The sequence below is a fragment of the Lycium barbarum genome, chromosome 1 (assembly GCF_019175385.1).
Source record: "Lycium barbarum isolate Lr01 chromosome 1, ASM1917538v2, whole genome shotgun sequence".
Classification (NCBI taxonomy): domain Eukaryota; kingdom Viridiplantae; phylum Streptophyta; class Magnoliopsida; order Solanales; family Solanaceae; genus Lycium; species Lycium barbarum.
Genome location: NC_083337.1, coordinates 27,900,314 through 27,916,519, shown reverse-complemented (window position 1 = coordinate 27,916,519; position 16,206 = coordinate 27,900,314). Strand labels below are relative to the sequence as shown.

At 36.9% G+C, this 16,206-nt stretch overlaps 1 protein-coding gene and 1 non-coding gene across 2 annotated transcripts; one reads left to right on the top strand and one right to left on the bottom strand.

Moving 5' to 3' along the window:
• The first annotated feature begins 2,771 nt into the window (after nucleotides 1-2,771).
• LOC132635123 (E3 ubiquitin-protein ligase ATL4-like) lies at nucleotides 2,772-4,156 on the top strand. The gene has a single exon (XM_060351411.1). It carries the CDS (start codon nucleotides 2,954-2,956, stop codon nucleotides 3,857-3,859), a length of 906 nt encoding a protein of 301 aa, XP_060207394.1. The 5' UTR covers nucleotides 2,772-2,953; the 3' UTR covers nucleotides 3,860-4,156.
• An 11,564-nt stretch (nucleotides 4,157-15,720) lies between these two features.
• LOC132618614 (small nucleolar RNA R71) lies at nucleotides 15,721-15,826 on the bottom strand. The gene has a single exon (XR_009574224.1). It is a non-coding gene; the product is annotated as a small nucleolar RNA R71 (small nucleolar RNA).
• Nucleotides 15,827-16,206: the final 380 nt, after the last annotated feature.

Here is a 16,206-nt window from a genome sequence, read left to right as displayed (position 1 = left end):
GTCCTTTGATAGAGAATTTAGGATCCATAAAGTAACCATGTCATCGCACCTTTCCCATTGCGCGTAAGTGGTTGATTCTGGATCAGGTTTGTCAACCTTGCCGTTGATGAAACCTAATTTGTTCTTCATGGAATGTGCCCTAAGCACTCATCGTCTCCACAATCGATAATCAATTCCATCAAACACTACTGGCAAAATTGCAGATCCGATACTCTCGGATGGATGCATGTACAAAGGATTAGTTGAATCTACAGGATTAGTTGAATTTTCAGTCCTTTGATTTTGATTTTGATTAGGGTTTGCTTGATTCACGTTAGGAGCCATGATTTTTTCGAATTGAAAGGTTGAAATTCGATGAAAAATCAAAATGAAGTTGAAGAAATTGAAACCAGAAATGAATTGACGAACACGATCAAAATAACCGAGAATTGAACGGGAAATACGAGCTCTAGGCTCTGATACCATGTCGAGTTTTGAAAGCTCCATTAATGGAGAATAGTACAATTCTGTGGAAGTAGAGAGGAGAAACTATGCGATGGTGATTTGGGAAAATGAAAAGTGATTCATCTCAACTGCTTATATACACGGTTACAAAGGAGATAGAAAATATCTAAAACTACTCTAACCGACTAACTAACAAAGATAGAGGAATTACAAAAATGTCACTATACAATAAATAACAAACTGCTTAATTCTAAAACTGATTGTGACCAGTCTAAACTAATGATATAGTCTACCCAATAATAATTACTCAATCTTAACAGAGGACCCTGCAGTCCAATATTTGTTTGGTCGTATAAAAAAATAGCTACATTATTTTATGTTGCGCACTATATAAAATGAGAATGCGTGTGTTAGTAATACAAAGATTATAGATTATTTAAAGATTAAAAAAACCCTTAAAATAAGTAATTCTTATAGAACAATAATTCTTTTATTATTTTTAACACTGCATAATATATAATACTAATAATTGCATAATAATATCTTAGTTAATTTATTACTCCCTCCATTCCAAAATAATTGTACTTTTAGGCTTTTTATTTTGTTCCAAAATAAGTGACGCTTTAGGATTTCAAGAAGAAATTAATCCTATTCTTCTAAACTTACCCTTATTTATAATCAAGAATCATTAAATAACTTTTTTTTTCTAAGCGTTAATTAGGCGTAAGTTGGTAAAAACATTTCTAATTTTTTAAGAGTGAGCAATTTTTTAAAAAATATGTATGAGCTAAAAGAGACACTTATTTTGAAACGGAGAGAGTAACTATTATACATATAAATATAATTCCGCAGATGTCTGTTAACCAATCCACGCTACTAAGCGAAAATGGTAATGGAAAAAGAAGATGTGTCCTTTAATAGCAGGAGGACCCACCAAATCGTCAATGCAACCCCAGTTCCAACAGTAATCAAAGCTCGCAATAGGCGCTAGACCCTGCAGCCCTGTCTCAAAACACCCGCCCCCTCACCCTCCCCCCTCCCCGCCTATTCTCAATTATGTTACCCCGTCTCATATTATTTGGCCATATTATTAAAAATATGTGTCCCAAATTATTTTTTCATTTACAAAATTAAGATTAAATTAATTAAATCTTTCTCATCTTACCCATAGTATTAAATGTTCTTGAAAATAATTAATATTGATTAGAATGTATTTATTAGAGAGAGATAGAGGTAATGTAGTAAAATACATTTTTTATTTATGATTTTTTAAGGGGCGTGCAAAAGAGAAAGTGATCAAGTAATATGGGACGGGGGAGTATATACTTTTCATTTTATTCTCTTTCAAAGAGAATACTCCCTCCGTCTGATTTTACTTAAATTGATTTGGAACGTTCCGTAAGGAACCATAAATTGAATGATAATTTTTACTATATCACCTTTAATTATTATTAAGTCGTTTAATGATTGAAATCAATAAAACATACTTTAAAAGTTGTGCAGCTATTAAAAATTCATTTAACTTTCTAACTCAATAATTAATGATAAGGGTAAAATAGGTATGAAATGGTAAATTATCTCTTGATTTTTTAAACTATATAACTATTTTTAGTACACAGGACAAGTAAAAATAGACGGATGGAGTATTACATTTCTATATTTAAAAATAATTCAAACTTTTAAAAAAAAATCTTTTATCCTTAGTGAAATTATTTACAACCACACAAACATTTAACATTTGTTTTAAACCAACAAATTCTAAAAAGTTTTTTTTTCTTTCTTAAACTCAATGCATAATTAAATGATGTCACATAAATTGAACGGAGCAGCATTTATTTTGCTCGCCTACTGATAACTGTCACCCTCTTCTTTCCTCACTCACTTTCACCAAATAACATCAGCAAAATTGAAGCAATTCTTCACATAGTTAAAGCCTTGTCTATATTATTTTATATCATATGGGCAGGGGCAGATTTAGAGGATGTCAATTCGAATACATCAGTAAAAAATTACAGTGTATATAAGGTATATTTTTTGTGTTTATGTACTTACACTTTTGAATATCTTGAGTAAATATAAAAAGTTAGCTCAAGCGATCCAAGGTATTCAAAATTATCTTTAGCGTCATAGGTTCGATTCCCATCGACAATATTATTTTTTATATTTAGTTTTTGTTATTTTCTTCGAACCCCTCAATGAAAATTCTGAATCCCCGTGTGAAAAGGTCGTCCAATTGTAATATTATCACCAGCACCGCGTCTGTTCCATTACTACTATATTTAAGGTTGTTCTGTTATAACCCCTCCTCGTGCCCTTCACGTGATCATCTTTCAAACCCCTCACATTAAACACAGAGACATAAACTCATGAACATGAACATGCCATTCTCCTCTTTTACAAGCTAACCTCATAAATACTCTCCTCATCTTCTCTCTCTACAGAAGACCTAAATAATTAATTACATCCATTTTTTCTTCTCTTTCTTTCTCTACCTTTCAATATCTAAATAATGTCGGCCTACTATAAACAACCACCGCCAATGTATTTCACCTCCGTCAACGGCGATACAATTCCCAGCACCGCCGTATATATTTCAAACGATAATTCCCCTTCTTCTTCTTCTTCATCATCGTCGTCGATTATGATAGTTATCATCGTTGTTGCATCCGCCATTATACTTTCTGTTTCCATTTACCTCCTCCTTCGCCTACTCTCCCGAACTTACTCAACCACAAATGATGTCGTAGTATCACATCGATTTTCGGGTCAACTACTTGAGTCATTGCCGCTATTCAGTTTCGGTTCAGTGACTGGTAATAATTTGGCTGGCATTGAGTGTGCAGTTTGCCTCTCGAAATTCGAACCACATGATAAGCTACGTTTGCTTCCTCTTTGTTGTCATGCTTTTCATAGTGAATGTATCGACACGTGGCTTGTAACTAACCAGACTTGTCCTCTCTGCCGGTTTAATGTGAACCCTAACGATACCGATATACTCAGCAAAGTATTGGCAACTGACAGTCGTACTATTGCCACTCGTAGTAGCGGTAGTTTTAGAGTCGAAATGGGTAGTATAAGTAGGAGACGGGTCGGGTCAGATATCGAAGGGCGTAGATCGTATTCCATTTGTTCATTTGAATATGTTGTTGATGAAGAAGGACATGAAGTTTCTATAGGGTCTGTTCATCAGAGAGGTGTTTCTGAATGTAGCGGTGATGATAATATAACTACTGACGTGTCCAGTGGACGGAGTTGGTTAAGCGATTACGTTGACAGAATTGCGTCATTTCGGAGTTCCGGTAGGTTTAGCAGCCGGCGGAGTGACGTCATCGTTCCTATTGACGATGATAATTTGGAGGCTGGCCAGACTGGGGTGGAGATTAGTGAGTATTTTCGTTGGCTCTCAGGGGTATGATTTTAGCATGGAAGGGGCAAATTCGTCTTTTCGGACACTTTATACTCCTGTAGATAAACACTAAAAACAACAAATTTTGCTAGATCTACTCTCTTTTTGTCAGTTTTTTGTGAGTGGGTTTAGCAAAAATTGGCTAAGGTCTGAGTATGTATATATACAGTTAAACCATTTTGTTCTATTCTTTTCTGATTTTATCGACGTAAATTTTTGTGTAGCGGTTTATTGAGTGGCCAAAAAGTTCTATTAATGAAGCATATTCATTTATTAGTGGTATTTTCACGTTATCTGGTTGAGTTCCCTTTACTAGGCAAGAAAACTATTTGGGTAAATATGTGAATAGTAGCATTCAATTTTTGGACCGATTTGTGGGAATTATTCTTTTGTTTAATTCATTGGTCCAATATCCTAAATGTAAATTTGCACTGGATAGCTCAAGGAAAAAAGTAAAGCGTGCAGTCACACAACCTCTACTGAATGTTGGAAAAAAAAGAACCTCTAATTAATGATTGTGGGGATTGAATGGACTAGTAATGGTTGAGTTGGTATATGATTGTACATGAGTAAAGTGTGCCTAGAAGAGGTGTCATTAATTTTCCTCTAAAATTGCATTAGCTTGTTCAGTTTATATTCATTCATCTTTTTAAGCTCCTAATGATACGATATCTTGTCTATATGGTGCTGAAAACATGGATATGATTCAAGATGAGGTAATAATAAGTTTCTTATGTAAAGATGATTGGCTCAGTTAACCAAAACATAAAGAAAATCCTATATGGTGCTTGTATCGATCAACTTCTATAAAGTTGCTATTTTTTGTTGAGGATACGAATATGGTTTAGAATATAATGAAATTGTTAGGTTCTTTAGTTCTACTTCTCCCTGACGTACATAAATGCAGTCATCCATTTAACTTTTGCCTTTCCCCTTTAGAGGAAATGATTTATTCATGGAGGTTTTAGATTTTTAGAACTCCATGTCAAGAAGAAAACCAATGAATGCAGCTTAGTTTGACTTTACGTACTCCTCTATTCCGTATTAGTTATCATGTTAGTACTCCTCTGTTCCATATTAGTTATCATGTTGTGGCGATGAAATTTTATTAAATTTAAATTCATAAGATATTTGAATTATATGAAATTCAAGATATATTAGTCTAAATAAATATTATGAATTAATATAATTGAATAAATTAATTAGGTCCAATAAATATAGATATAATGGACTGTAACATTCATATTTGAAATCAAATACTACAATTGTTGCGATATTTTTCTGTCTTGATTATTATTTTTTCGATGGAATTTTATTGTCTACACGTGTTTCTCTTTTTGAAAGTCAATTAGACTTAATTTCGAAGCTAAATTAGGTTAGTGTCTGCATGATAAAATATAACTGGACACATGGCATGACAAGAAAGGAACACGTGGCATTTGAAGGCGAAACGCCGCTTAGTTGTTTAATTTGGTCGGAATTAGAGACCTTGGTTAACCCCGAAGCAAACTTGCCAAGTCAATTGTTTCGGGTCTTTAATTGATGATAAACGTTGTGTGACCGGTCCGGGTTCGCAGCAGACATTACGATTTAGAATTAATCAATATTTATTGTCTATCATGTCTCATCATTAAGATTTAATCACAACTCAAGTGCTGATGTATTTGTACTATAAAAGGAGCCTGAAAGACTCTAAAAAAGATCATCGAATAACAACAACTTACACCCATCCATTCTATTCAATTTTCACAATTAAGTTTACTTTATCATTCTTTTGTACTGGGTTACCATTAACTCCGCAAGGCTAAAGCAACTAGTTGTTCCACCGGAGGAAAATCTATCAAAGGATTCTCTCTAACTATCAACAAAGCCTAGGCTTATTTAATTCATTATCGTTTTACAATACTTTACTAATTTATTCATTCGATTTCTCTAGTCATTATTGGCTTTATTATTCACTGTTTATAACAAATCAATTCACGTATCCTTTAGACCTCAAATAAATTTAACTGTACTATTTTTTAGGGTAAACAGTTTGGCATCCATCTTGGGGCTAAGGATAATAGTGATATTGTTTTGTTGCTCTAATTACTTTACTTATTATATTTTAATCTCTGTTACTAGGCAGTTTTAACAATGACGAACACTGGAAACCAAATTGATGGAGTATTGAACAACACTAATGCACATGAAAGAGATCTGGCAACAGGAGAAGTCAGGGTGGGGAATCATCAAGCCCAGATTTCTCCTCGTAGATCCAAGCATACGGGAAACAATCTCACTCCCAATGATGAGCACGAAGAATAAGTAACGCTGCAAATCCAGGGTTAGCAAAAATCCTGGACCTGTTGAAAAAGAAACAAAAGGCTATTGCTGAGTTGCAAACAGGAAGAAATAATGTTGGAACAAATTTGGCCAATACGAACGCTGAGCACAGGGAAAGCAGCAGTGAGACCCGAGGTGACAAAGACATTATGCAATATTTGGAGGCCCTTTCCAATCGACTTGAAAGTGAGACGGTAAAAGGGGAAATTATACCACTAATCAATGTGGGAGGAATACTCAAACACACCAAATTCTATGTCATTGATGGTGATATGAGTTATAATGCGATCTTTGGAAGGCCTTGGATACATGATATGAAAGTAGTGCTCTCTACCTTGCATTTGCTTCTCAAATTTCTTACGCCGGATGGAATCAAACAAATTAGGGGAGAGCAGTTAGGAGCTAAAGAAATGTTCTCTCTCGAATCACGGGAAAGAGCATAAGAGGGAAGAATCGCCTTTAACAAATAAAAAAAAGTACAGAAACCGAAGCAAAATAGAAATTACAGCAAATCGGCTCGGTAGATGCGCAGATTGTGCGATCACAAGAAGTGGAAGACACCGGGCCAAATGCTGCAGAGCATGAAGAAGTAGAAAATTATGGAGTGCCAAGATCGTTCGTGGTTCTGGATGAATCAGACGCTACAAAATCCACTATAGAGGAACTGGAGCAAGTTGTTCTTGTTGATCAACAGCTGGAGAGAAAGATATGACAGGGATTTCACTGGAACTAACGACCCATAAACTCAGCCTGGACCCGAGGCTTTCTTCGGTAAATCAAAAAAGGAGGCTTATAGCTGAATACAAGAACATGTTTGTCAAAGAAGAGGTAACTAAATTACTAAACATAAGATCTATCAGGGAAGTAAGTAACTTATCCTGATTGGTTAGCCAATGTAGTGGTTGTACCTAAAAAGGGAAATAAGTTAAGAATGTGTATAGACTTCAAATATTTGAATAAAGCATGTCCAAAGGATTCGTTTTCTTTACCACACATTGATCGGATGATTGATGCAACGGCAGGGTATGACATGTTTGAGTTTTCTTGACACTTATTCCAGGTACAATCAAATAATGATGAATCCAGATGATCAAGAAAAACCTTGTTTATCACTAAATATGGCACTTAATGTTATGCCCTTCGATTTAAAAAATGCTGGAGCTACTTATCAACGTTTAGGTAACCGTATGTTTGAAAATCAAATTGGTAAGACCATAGTTTACATAGATGATATGTTGGTTAAATCACTTTGTTCGAAGGACCATTTGAGTCACTTGCAGGAAACATTTGAGGTACTCAAAAAATTCAACATGAAGCTTAATCCGGAAAAATGTACTTTTGGAGTTGGCTCAGGAAAGTTTCTGGGGTTCTTGATGTCGAACCAAGGGATTGAGGTCAACACAGATAAAATAAAGGCCATAGAAGAAATTCCAGAGGTGTTAGAAGATGTAAAAGCAGTGCACAGATTGACCGGAAGGTTGGCAGCTTTAAGTCTCTTTATTTCTCGATCCTCTAAACAGAGTCATCAATTCTTCTCTCTAAAAAGGATTTTGAGTGGAAACCCAAATGTCAATAAGCTTTAAGGGATTTGAAGAAGTATCTTTCAAGTGCACACTTCTTATCTAAACCATTGGCGGTGAGTAGGTTCTTTTGTATATGGTCATATCCGTGGTAGCGGTAAGTGCATTTTTAGTTCGTGAAGATAAAGGTACGCAGTTTCCTATTTATTATGTTAGTAGAACTTTGGCAAGAACTGAGACCAGGTATCCTCATCTAGAAAAATTGGCTTTGGCATTAATAACTGTCGTTAGGAAGTGAAGACCTTATTGTCAATGTCATCCTATTTGCGTCGTGACAACTTATCCGTTGAGGAATATATTGAATAAACCCAAATTATCAAGTAGGTTAGCAAAGTGGGTTGTTGAAGTTAGCTGTTATGATATAGAATATAGGCCTCGTGCGACATTAAAATCTCAAGTATTAGCCGATTTTTGTAGCTAATTTCAACCCTAGGATGATACCCGAGGTTGAAAAAGAATATATAATTTCTTCTGGGGTGTTACCTGGGGTATGGAACTTTTTTACGGATGGGGCAACCAATGTAAAGGGGTCTGGATTGGGTATAGTGCTAAAAACTTCCTTTGGGGATATAATTAGACAGACAATTAGAACTGTGCAGTTAACTAATAATGAAGTTGTGTATGAGGCAATGATTACAGGTTTAGAATTAGCTCGGAGCTTGGGAGTTAAGGTCATTGAGGCAAAAAATGATTCCCTCTTGCTGGTCAATCAAGTCCATAGAATTTTTGATGTAAAGACGACCGGATGCAGAAGTACTTGGATAAGGTAAGGATGCTGCTATGATGTTTTAAGGAGTGGACAATGGAACACGTGTCACGAGAACAAAAAATAGAAGTTGATGCCCTTGCGAATTTGGGGTCATCGACTAACGCTGAAGGAATCAGCTAGGGTAAAGTGGTGCAGTTGCTGAATTCTGCATTGGATTCTAGTCATGATGAAGTGTATTCTAACAGTTTGTCTTGGGATTGGCGTAGAAAATACATAGATTATCTTTGCGATGGAATATTACTGGATGGCGCAAAAGAATCTCGAGCACTGCGAACAAAGGCAGCTCAGTATTGTATAGTAGATGGGCGGTTGTATAGAAGGTATTTCTACGGTCCACTAGCTAGGTGCTTGGGACTGGGGGAGACGGATTATGTAATGAGGGAGGTGCATGAAAGAGTCTGTGAAAATCATTCTGGTGCAAACTTATTAGTGAGAAAGTTGATTAGAGCAGGTTATTATTGGTCCCAAATAGAGGAAGACACAAAAGCATTTGTCCAGAAGTGCGACAAATGTCAATGTCATGCTCCGATGATGAATCAACCGGCGAAATTGCTGCATCCGATGGTGTTACCTTGGCCTTTCATGAAATGGGGGATGGGCATTATGGGGCCGTTACCCGCGGTGCCCGGTCAAATCAAGTTTTTGCTTATTATGACTAATTATTTTTCTAAATAGGTGGAAGCAGGGGTTTACAAGGAGATAAGAGAAAAAGATATTATTGATTTCATTTACGACCATATTATTTGTCATTTCGGAATCCCACAGGAAATAACCTGTGACAATGGGTCGCAGTTCATGGGTAGATCAAACGGATCACCTCGACCCTTACCATCCGAACACAAATGGTCAGGCGGAACCGATCAATAAGACAAATGTGCAAAGTTTAAAGAAAAGGCTAGAATTAGCAAAAGGAAAATTGAGGGAGTTACTACTAAAATTATTATGGGCACATCGTAAAACTACGAAGCTCAACACTGGCGAAACTCCAGTTTCACTGGTGTATGGGGCTGAGGCCTTGATCCCAGTAGAAATAGGGTAGCCATCCTTAAGGTACACCCGCGCCAATGAAGAAGAAAATAATTAATTGTTACTGGTCAGTCTGGATCTATTGGAAGAACACAAGGAAATGACTTTGCTCAGGATCGTTACACAAAAGCAAAGGATGGGAAAATATTATAATCGCTGGACAAAGCTCAGATACTTCCAGATAGGAGATTTGGTCATGCGGAAGGTAACTCTTACCACGAGGGACTTGAATGCTGGAAAACTTGGTCCTAATTGGGAGGGACCTTACTGGATAGCAAATATAATGGGGAAAGGTTCGTATCAATTAGAAACGGAGGATGGGACTGAGTTTCCAAATAATTGGACTGTTAGTCACTTGAAGCGGTATTATTGTTGACAGGTATGTTTCAATCCACTTCGTTTTTCTTAAATACACGGATTTTTCCGATACAATCCTGATGATACGAGAAGGCGGAAATAGCTAACTCAGAAACCCATTCAATAATTTTGAAAACACATGCTGCACTCTCTTTTCCTTAGACCGATTTTTATCCCAATAAGGGGTTTTCCGGCCAGGTTTTTAATGAGACAGCAATGTAAAGCGTGTTACTCTTTCTTGGATGCTTGGTTTGGAATATTGCACTGGGGACTGTCAGAAGGAATATTTCACCATTTGAGCCCTCATTGTTTCGCACTCAAACACTGAGGGAGAGATATGCCATAACATTGAGCAATTAGAAGAAAGGATGCAATATTCGTAAAAGAGAACGTGAATTGTTAGCATAAGGATACTGGGGACTGTTGCCAGGAGTTGTTTCCGTAGAGAGAATTCATAACTCCCGTAGGAACCTTGGCATCCTGGTAGCCGTTTTTTGTGTTTGAAATTTTTTGTTGTAACTATACATTGTAATAGAAAAGTTCAAAAGTCAATAAAAGACTAAGACTTCACAAAAAAAGAAAGCTTAACTACAGCTCATTTTTTTAGCATAAAAAATTTAAATACCTAAAATGAATGGAAGACGTCCTATTCATAAGTATAAATGCAAGGTCCTTGTTAATAGAATTTATTCGGTAGAATTGTTGCCCGAAAAAGATGAAAGTCGGATGAAAAATACCCAACACAAATTGCAAACTAAAGGTTTAATTTAAAATTCCCTAACAGTTGAGCAATAGTTAAATTAACGTCAAGCACCATCATAAAGGATCAAGGCTTGACAAAAACAGAATAAAATAACAATATCTTAAAAAGTCCGATCGGGCCGAAACCAAAACATTACTGTCTTAAAAGGCCATTTAGGACCATCCAAAAGATTCTGAAAAACGTGTTTAAATTTCTGGGGAAACACTCCCCTCATCACGGTCAGCTGTGTCAGAGGTAATAAAATTGGTCGGTGGTGGAGAAAGAGTCGGGCTCAAGGGAGCATCCTCTTCGTTCTTGTCACGACCCAACCTGCTATGACTGGCACCTACACTAACTCCTAGTGGGCGAACCAATACACTTAACCATCTACTCATTCAAGGTTCATTTTTACTTAGCCAATTCATTCAGTTACCAATTAATTACACGCAAGATTAACTCAAAAGTAGTCATGCGATAAAACAATAATGTAAATATGGAAGTCCTAACTATTACAACCCCAAAATTCGAAAGTCACAGTACAAGGACTCTAATCCAAAACATGTCTAAGGAATCCATACTGTCTGAAATAAATAAACATCAATGTCTGGAATGAAAATAGACATTAAATAAAGGAAGATCTTCGGGCGGCCTGGTATGGATAGAAGCTCGCCCTCAATCTGTCAGCAAATGGCCTCAAGCTAAATATGAGGTCGAGTAGCAGTCTCTGGATCACAATCTGCACTCAAAACGAATACAGCAAGGTAGTATCAGTACAAACACTATGTACCGGTAGATATCATAGGTCGACTAAGATTAGTATCATGCATGAATCATAAAATTAATAAAATAGACAGACCAGTCAACAACACATAATCAGATAGCCAACCCAAGTCAATCAATGATATTAACAAATTAAGTCCACTAATGATGTTAATAAAGAAATCACCAATGACATTACAATCAAGTCAACGGAAGCAAGCAATGGAATAAACCTCACAACACATTCTCAGTTACTCAGTCACTGATCACTCGTGTACATACATGCTAATTGGTATCTTTGCCCAATAGCTATGACCTGCAGGGGACCCATGGTGTCCATGTACCCTCGCTTCAGAATCTTACCTCGGATAGCAAGCCTTTAACTTAGGCCACATTCTCACCCCCTGTCAAATGCGCCCAATATCTAGGTCACATCCTCACCCTCTTTCAAATGCGTCTTTTCATATACATATAAATATATATATTGTCACATCACTTTTAATGAGTGATTATCAAGTAGTATATAATTTTCATCACGAAGATCATATTAACTTCTCACTATAATTTTCATCAAATTATAGATCACCACACATCGAATAATGGCATTTAGCCCACATTATCACTCAATCAATAACATATAGAAATTCCAACCACACGTTATGCCTGATGACTAGACATAATTTCTTTTATCAATCTCATAACACATACAATCAACTACTCAAAGTCTGACTCAAGTAAACTGTAACCTACCTCAATTGTAGAGCTGGAATAATGCGAATCACTCCGCTATATTCTTCCCCTTCCGTAGTGCCTCAGAACGCTCAAAGTCTAGCAATCAAGATGCTAAATAAGTCACAACACTTTAGTCAACAATATCAATTTAATGAACACCCTTCCACCTTACCCCTTTCTAATGGGTGAATACTTACTAGGTGTAAATCATCCTAATATTAGCCCTAGCAACCATAGAATATCAAGTCATAAGGTTATTCATTCAAGTTATCTCTTGCAAGAAATTTCTATGGTCAAGGTACCATCTTTATGAAACCCTAAGTCTCAATTCACTTAGTTCATGTCTCTAACGGTTCAATAATTGATCAGAAAGTGATAATCCAAGCCTTTCGATGATAACCACTCAATAATATTCATAACCCACCAACAATTAAAGGTCTATTAAGTTCTAGGGTTACTAGTCCTCAATTCACCATTGTAGACCCATTAGAATGATAATAATCTTAGAGATGAATGCGTAATGAAGGAAGGAAGGGTTGAGACTTACCTCTCAAGAATATTCTTGCACTAGCCTTAGAATTTCGCCCTAGGTGTTCCTTGGGAACTATTTTAGAATTTTATGAATAAAGAATTCGGACTAAGTGTTTAAAACACGGCTTACTGCCCCCGTCGACCGCTGCGGCGGTAGTTCTCTCTGCTGCGGTGGTCTCGCTATAGCGGGCAAGGTCCCGCTGTAGTGAACCTTCACCTTCATCCACTTTCGCTGGTGAGCACGGACCCGCCATAACACAAAAGCTACAGTGGTCCAATGCCCGCCATAGCGGACACCCCCATTTCCCATATGACCGCGGCGGAGAAGAGCACGCCGCTACAGCGGCCCCACTGCAGTAGTACGACGTCTGCCACAGTTGTGCCACTGAACTAGTGAGCTCGCTAATTCCCACTAGTTTTTCACTCTATCACGCAACACTTCACCCGAGGCCTCACAAACACAAAAACACATGCACATTAATGTAAAAACAACATACAGACTCACCCGTGGCCTTAGAATCCCCAACAAAGATCTAATTTCCTACGTCACCCCCCGATGGACTCAACACAACCAAACAATAATCACAAAAAGCCAAGTTTTCAATTCTTAGACTTCTATATTGAGTTTCTATCAGCTTGTTCTACCTTTTGAAAGGTTCTATTGGAAGGGCGATCCTAGATTTTTCATAACAACTGGGAAGGTCGTTACAGTTCTCAACACCTTTATTATCAATTCCGGTGTCTTCACCATTGGAGTCAAGGTGAGGAGCTGGAGGTAATGCTGCAGAGGCTTTTATCTCGAGCATACGGGCTTCTTCTATTCTGTCCTCAAAGTTATCAATTCCTTGCTCGACATGTTCAAGAGTATACCCTTGGACTTTCCAAGTGGTATACTCAGTATGAAGAATGCCCCAGGATTCTTGAGCTTTAACATAGGCACGAGCCTCATCCCATTGCAGCAAAACCTCATCACGTTCAGCTTGGAGAACATTAATCTCTTTGACCCATTTATACTATTCAGCTCGCAGGCTTTGAATCTTTAGAGTTAGTTGATGGTTTTTCTCTTTCCATAAAGCAAGGTGTTGGCTATTGATGTGCCGTGAAATTACGGCACAACTGATGCCTTTTGACAAGAAGTTTTGCTTGTTTTTAAGCAAGTAAGTGTCGTTTTGTTGTGTTTTTATTACTTTTCAGGTAATTGACGGTTTGAAGGACTAGAACACTAAAATTGCATGAACTGGAACCAAGTGGAGGAATTACGGACCGTATTCCTGGTCGTATTTAAGAAGCTATTGGAAACAGAAACTTGAAGTTGGAGAAGTTGAGTTACGGACAAGCTATATAGACTGTATTTCATTATACAGGCCGTATCCCTGCTCATATTTAGTGGATGAAAAAAAGCAAGGCAGAAAATCAAGCTTGGATGATGAGAAGATACAGCCAAGTTTTACGGATTGTATATTTATATACGGGCCGTATCCTATGTTCGTAATTCGAAGTGAAGAAACAAAGACTTAGTGACTGTATAATTATATACGGTCTGTATTTAATTATACGGACCGTATTTAACGCCGTCAGGGGAAAATTTGGTTAGTTGTAATTTTGTATTTTTTTGAGACCTTATAAATAGTTTCTTGTAGGGTTTTATTCATTATCAGGTTTAGAATTTATTCTCTTAGCATTGAATACTCTTGGTTGTTGAAGCTTTTGAGGACAAGATTTATCTTTTCCATCTTACTTTTCATCAATTGTAAGTATCAATGATTTCTACAAACCTTTATTTTGCAATTAATACCATGAGTAGCTAATTTCTCTACTAAGGTTGTGAACCCAACGATGGGTGTTATGTGAATGAGTTTTTACTATTGATATATGCATAATGGATTGTTAGGGTTTATTTATTCTTCGTTCTTCATTCATAATTGATGGTTGCAAACATTAATTTAAGCCATTAACTTTGCTTTACTTGGGAAAGTGAGTAGGGTTTGGTACGGATAAATAACAAGAACTCGAGGCGTTAACCCTCGTTTAATAAATTCGCTTAGGAATAAGATGAGTTTACTTGGCACATATTAATTGTTTTTCATATACACTCATTTATATTTGGGAATATCATTAAGAGAATTAATTTCAAACTATTGGGAAATATTAGGGAGTCAAGTAGAGATTAAGTGCATTCATACAACAGTCCATTAGAAGTATATCATATTAAGACCCAGAGCATTACACTTCATCTAAAGGGGACACAACCTTGGTTTTCTTTTATCCATTTATTACAACTAAAGGTAATTAGTTAGCAATTAGTTAGTAAAGAACCAATCTTCTACAAACTCAATGGATATGAAACTAGACCGCAAGACAGTACTCTACGACTTTAGTAACCTTTTCACACCATATTTCCTATGGGATTTGACCCTAACCTAGTTGGGTTACTTTATTTGACATCGTCCGCTTTATGCCATTTAATAGGTGTAATTTGAGCGTATCAAATTTTGTTGCTGTTGCCGGGGAATACGGTTTCGAAATTACTAAATAATTTGTACTTTACTTAAAGTCTTTTTCTATTCCATCACACATTTTTTGCTATTTACTATGAACTAGGTGATCACGAACAACAGAGAAGGATGTAGAGCAGGTGGTAATAGGGGTTTGCAAGCACAAGACCCACCAGTGGAAGTGGAGATTGAGAATGTCTTTGCGGATATGCTAGACGTGGTGGAATATGCATCTGCTATTGTTCCACCTAGGGTGAATGCTGCAAACGGCAAGATTGACTCCACTATCTACCAACTGCTCAAACTTGAGGGATATTTTTGAAACTCTACCGATGATGACCCTCAACAACATTTAAAGAATTTTATGGGTGTGTGTGCCCAACATATGCAGAATGCTGTTACAGATGATGCTCTTTGGCTAAGAGTTTTCAAATAATCTTTAGCCGGTGAAGCAAGAGTTTGGTTTGAGAAGCTGCCCTATAACACTATTCATACGTGGGGAGAGCTGGTTGCTGTTTTTCTCAAGAAGTGGTTTCCGCCAAGCAAGAAAGCTGAAATTCATGACAAGATATATGATTTCAAACAGCTTCCAGGGGAGAAACTATTTGAAGCTTGGGAGAGATTCAAGGAATATTTGCAGAAGTCTCCAAATCATGGTTTTCCAGAACATATATTGATGGGGAAGTTCTATAGAGGGCTAGATCCATTGACGCAAGCAGTGGCGAACAATGCAGCTGTTGGGTGTTTTATGGACAAGACATATGCCCAAATCACTCAGTCGCTTGATAAGCTTAACACTTGAAATAAAGCATGGAATTTGGGTGGTACTGACAGTGTATCCTATGGAGCTCCAATAATCCATAGTATTGCGAAGGAGAATCAAGAGACTCAGTAGAATCTAGCTTAGATAGCAACCAATATTTCTTTGCTGACAAAGAGACTTGATGAAAGGGAAGCGAAGAAAGTTAATGTTATTGAAGAAGTTCCGGGAATGTACCAAGTTCAAGAGGGTCCATATCAAGAGGGGCCTCCTATGTAGT